We start from the raw sequence: 5,499 nt of genomic DNA, 5'->3' as shown, positions 1-5,499 counted from the left end.
TCCGTATGCCATACGTCCTTGGCAGCGAAAGGGTTAAATGCCTGGTGACTGGAAAATGCATGTAAAAGACAACAAAAACACACCACAGTACATAAAAACATACATAAGACGTAAAGGGGTACGCAAGACACTACTTTTGAAAAATATATGCTGTTATTTTTTGTTTGCCAATTCTAACTACTCTATGGGTAGTACTCTGTAAGCTGCTGTCATAGGTTCTGGTTAGTTGCTTTGTCTTGTATCTATTGAACAAGCCCCAATTTTAAGTTTCCAACAGCTGATTTGCGAACATCGTAGCAGATAATAGACATTCATATATATTTCAGCTGTTCCATTATGGAAGCAGGTTAGCGTATCCGTTCATTTAAAGGAGTCCTGTTCCTTACGGTTATAACCATCTTTAAAGCTGTAGTTTAATCTGCTTATTTTCCCTTCCCTGGTTCCCCATCAACATTCTAATAAAATGCTTCTCGATAACAATGCAGGCAGATGATGTCTAGTAGGAGCCTCAGGGTATTGTCCATAGATTCCTGAAAACCGGAAGGTGTGGTAACACCCACATGTGATGCTGAGCCTCTGATTGCCAGAACTGAAATCCTATTGATGAAAGGGCAGGCCAGGCATAAAAAAAAAAGCTAGATGATGCTGGATGTCCTTCAGCCAGGAAATGAGGCAAGTTCTAGCTGACTTGCTGCAGCTTCTAATGGACGTTGTGAAAAGCTCCCAGTGTGCAGTGAAATCAATCTCCGTACAAAAAGGAGCCTGTACAACTGTACAAGACTGAAGGGAATGAAAGATAGAAGTTTAATCGATGCAGATATCAACATTCTAAATGTCTGTTTGCTTTGGAAATTTAGGGGGTGCTGGTTGTGTTCTGGGGAGGTGATTGGTACAGTACAGAGAGCTCAAACACGACTGATTACTGGCAATCCTAATGTTTGTTAGAATTTCTATAAAAAAATTAAAAAAAATGTTTGTCTCCACAGTTTATTATCCTGGTTGTGGATAGCACGGACAGAGAGCGCCTTTCTATCACAAGAGAAGAACTCTACAGAATGCTAGCTCACGAGGTATGGTATAAGCAGAGATGCACACTTTTCGTTGATACACATCACACGCCTGTAGTATGTATTATAAACACGACCCAAAGCCTGTTAAATCTGATATTCTTTCTGGATCACTCTGTAGTGTTTGAGGTTTACTACACGGTACATTCTGCTGATGCGTTACTTAAAGGTATAATTTAACTGGAGTATTGATTTCAAAGCTTGTGATCCCTTTCCATGCTGCCAATATGTGCTGCTGCTAAACCTTCACCGCTGGACACTTGAGCTGAAGTTTTTTCTTTTGACTAAGCAAATTGTAACCAACCAAATATCGCTGGCAGTCGCATACCCTGCGTTGTGAAAGACTGCTTGTATGACGGATATTAAAGGTTCACCAGCAGCAGTGTTCCTTGAACAGCTTATTAGGGAGTTTTTTTGTAGTTTACGATTTTGTAATGACAATTGTAACAATTTTGTGTAGTGAGGTTGGGAAATGGTGTAACATTTATGGCTTTGCAAGTCACAAGAGTTGCTGTCCTGCTGAATGAATGTCATGCATGGGAGGATGTTTGCGTATGGCTAAATTTAACTAGGCATATAAGCTCCAACAATTTGGTGTTGCTACTCTGGGACCAGGAATGGCAATTCTTCTATGCTATAATGCAACATTTTTAAGTGTGTGTGTGGGGGGGGGGCGGTATATTATGCCTGGAGGGTGTAATACTCCCTGTACTGTTAATGGGAAACGAGAGGTCATCTCCTGTAAAAGAGTTGAGATTGGAGTAAACAACACTTAGAATAAGTGCAGAGATGAAGCATGCCCACTGATAGTGTTAAAGTCAAAAGGATTTTAGGCTATTTTAAATTCCGATTAATTCACTTATAATGGATGCTGCTCCTTGATGTTTAAAAGCTTCCTGCATAATCAGCTGGTCTCATGGTTACAGGCTTGAACTAGTACATTTGGAAAATTGTACAGCAGCATTGAAACACTGTAGGCAGTAGTCTTGGATGGGACATGTAGGTACCGTATTTTTCGCTCCATAAGACACGCACCCCCCCCTCCCCAGAAGGCGGGGGAAAAGGTGTGTGCGTCTTATGGAGTTAATGCCTATCGCCCGACGCCCAGGCGTAGTTTTTTGTACATTTAGCCCTGCTAAAGCAGAGCTAAATGTACAGTAGGAGCCACTGCTCGTTTAATACGAGGAATCTAATCGGATCACTCGTATTAAAACCGAGTGGCGGCGATCGAGATCACCATAGAGCAGACGAAGAACGGACGTTCTTCGTCTGCTCTGTGTGATCACTGAGACCGTGGCGCTGTAATCACAGCGCCACCTGTCTCAGCGGTCACTAACTGCAGCTGTTGTCACTGAAGCTGTGACAGAAGCTACGGTCTGTTCAGTGCTCCATAAGGCGCAACGGACCTCCCTGCGTCCTATGGTAACGGTAAGTTAAATACCAATTGCAGCCATCACATTTTAAGCAGCTTAAAATTTTTTCCCCTCCTCCCTTTTAGGGCCGGTGGACACCTAGGCAATTTAATCGTGCGGTTTGTCGAGCAATATTGTGCAAAAACAGATTTACATTGAAGTCAATGGAGGCTGCTCACACCTTTGCTGTTTGTCACCCGACCAAAATCGCCTGTCGCATGAAAAGGGGAAGGAGCTTTTTTTTGGGCAGTTGTCACGCAGTTTGGGACCGATAGACATCTCTATGCATTGAAAAACGCGCGACAACCACGCATTTTACAATGAACAATCGCGCGGCAACAGCTCGGTGTTTGAATCGGCTAGGTGTGAACTTAGCCTTAAACCACATAGAAGTTGACTGTTGTAAGTGTCCTCCTTGGTACAGTAGTTTGTCCCTGTTGCTCTTGCTGGGCAGCTTGGTCTGCATATGAAGAATATAAAGGCCTGTGAGCTGGTATTTCATATACCGAATGTGATCATTGCAGGTATTGACTCCATACAGATACCGAATACAATAGTTTTCATTATAGTGGGCCTTCTAAACCCAGCTGTAACGTTGGGATTTGTGGCATTCTGGGTTCAGCTGTTTCTTTTTCCTGAAAACACAAAGCGCACAGCTCACCCCTATCGTGTGTCCCCGCAATCCACACTCTGTGCACGGATGACTCTCTTCTGGAGTGATAAGCACAAACTGTAGGACCAGCACACAATCTTCCAAATAAATTCAAACTTTATTCCACATGCATCTATACAAAGAACAACCGCTGACCCGTTTCTGCCTCACTCGGCCTTAGTCATAGCTGGTTGTGAACTAACATCAACCCCACTAAAATAGCATGCCGCACAGGGCAGGGAGGAACACTTAAAGCACCTGTATCTAATAAACAGTTCATGTGAATAAATTAAAAACAAGGCAGAGGAAAAGAGGGTACATATTTATTTTTCTTATTGTAAAGACATTTGTTTAGGAAATCTGCCGAAGTTTAACAAAGTTTGGGATGCAAAGCTGCACTGCTTTCTTTGTTAGCGCAGTGGCCTTTCTGCAGCAGTCCCATACTCACTGCTGACTCAGCAACTTTACTGATTGGAGGGCTTCGAGTCGAAATACAATGGAGTGTGTGGGCCCACTGTTCCCAAACAGCACAGCGGTTCTTGTCTTGGTACAAAGGTCACCCAATCAGTCTACTATGATTGGCATGTATTTGTAAAGACTTTAACATTGTACAGTGTGTTTAACACAACACTTTGATGTTCTTTTATTTCTAGGATCTACGGAAGGCTGCAGTTCTTATCTTTGCAAACAAGCAGGACATGAAGGGGTGCATGTCAGCAGCAGACATTTCTAAATACCTCACTCTTAGCGCCATAAAGGATCATCCGTGGCATATTCAGTCCTGCTGTGCCCTCACAGGAGAGGGGTATGTACAGTATAGAAGTTTTCTCTGCATATTAACCAGTCCCTGTTCATTCTGTATCTTAAAGCAGACCTTTTACCCAGACATTTAAAACCACACCTGCCTTTAGAAATGTTTAGTAATGACAATCTACAAACGCATACTTCTAGATAATTGCCGGCTTTGTGTTCTTTGCAATCCTTATTTCTCTTTTCTTCCCCAGTATTCTGACACTGGCCATGTTTACTAAGGGAAGGTTACGAGATCTACCTTTACTTCCTGGAATTCTGGCACATGTGACCATGCACATTATCTCAGGGGAGGAAAATGCCTTTCCCTGAGATCTCATGAGATTACAGATGAGATTTCCCAGCAATGCTCTGCTGATGTAACCTTCCCAGTATGCAATGCTTGGGCACATAACACCATTTGTGCTGAAGCAGGGAGTAGACTAACTCTCTATTTGTAAATAAATGAAAAACAAGTTTAACAAATGTAAGAGCTGCATGCTGATGTGATTTTTTTAGTAGAAAGGGGTAAAGGTCCGCTTTAAGAAATCTGTACCTACCTACACAAACCTAGCTTTGAGTGCTGGCTCACCAAGTGGTCTGACCTCCACTTCAAGCTTAATTGCACATGAAAGAAAGTAGCCCTACCCCGAGCATCTGTCAACGAGACACTAAACTTAGGAGTTAAATCTTAATGCATTCAAGTTCCCCATTAATAAAAATATATCTTAAGGTGCCCATACACCAGCCGATTATCATACGATAATCTTGGGAAATCCCACGATCGTGCGATAATCGGCAGGTGTATGGAAGGTGTACGGTCGCACGTCTTTTGTCTTACGAGCATGTTTGAAAACCCACCGAGAATCGTACGATTTTCGGCGGGTTTGTGGCCTGCTTTATTTGTGTATCACTCGGCTGTAGATCCTCAAATCATCTCTGAATTGGTGCCGACACTGTCCTTTCTGGAGGGGAGCTACTTTTGTTCTCCATGGTCCCTGTGTGTGTTGTAAAGTAGTCACCGCTCCAAGCTCACTCCCGGGATGGACTACAATCTCATGTTTAGTTTACTAATTTGTATTGATCTTGTAGTCTTATCACAGGACCGAGCTTGGAGCGGTGGCTACTTTACAACACACAAGGACCATGGGGAACCAGAGTAGCCACCCTCCAGAAGGAAGGACCGTGTCGGCACCAATTTAGATTTCATTTTAAGTATCTACAGGCAAGATAGTGATAGTTTAAGGTACCTGAATGCTTTTTAAGATTTAACTCCTGAGTTTAGTGTGACTTTAACAATTATTGATGCAGCCAATGCGCGGCAGACCCCCAGAACTGTGCACTGCCACATTTCACTTCTAATTAGCTTTTTCTATAAAAATCTTATGCATGAAATGCGTCAGCTGGTGGAGTATCGGTCCGCCGTGCATTGATTTAAATCTTAATGATAGCTTTTATCCTTTTCTTGTGCAATAAGGTGGAAGTGGAGGAAGGATTCCGGTTGGCTCTAAATGCCAGACAAGGTCTACTTTATAACTAGACTGAAAGGGGTTTGCTTTTCTTGATTTGAGGCCCCCCC

At 42.8% G+C, this 5,499-nt stretch overlaps 1 protein-coding gene across 1 annotated transcript in view; it reads left to right on the top strand.

Annotated features, from left to right (window-relative positions):
• ARL5B (ADP ribosylation factor like GTPase 5B) overlaps window positions 1–5,499 on the top strand; it is a 25,705-nt gene that overhangs the window by 17,741 nt on the left and 2,465 nt on the right. Inside the window, exons 4-5 of the mRNA XM_018564094.1 lie at window positions 987–1,070; window positions 3,785–3,936. Of these exons, the coding sequence (XP_018419596.1) occupies window positions 987–1,070; window positions 3,785–3,936 (236 nt within the window). The remainder of the gene's footprint in view (window positions 1–986; window positions 1,071–3,784; window positions 3,937–5,499) is intronic.

Source organism: Nanorana parkeri, unplaced genomic scaffold (assembly GCF_000935625.1).
Source record: "Nanorana parkeri isolate BGI_ZX_2015 unplaced genomic scaffold, ASM93562v1 scaffold23, whole genome shotgun sequence".
In the NCBI taxonomy this organism is placed as follows: domain Eukaryota; kingdom Metazoa; phylum Chordata; class Amphibia; order Anura; family Dicroglossidae; genus Nanorana; species Nanorana parkeri.
Note: the sequence above shows the minus strand (reverse complement) of the source record. Positions and strands in the feature narration are given on the sequence as shown.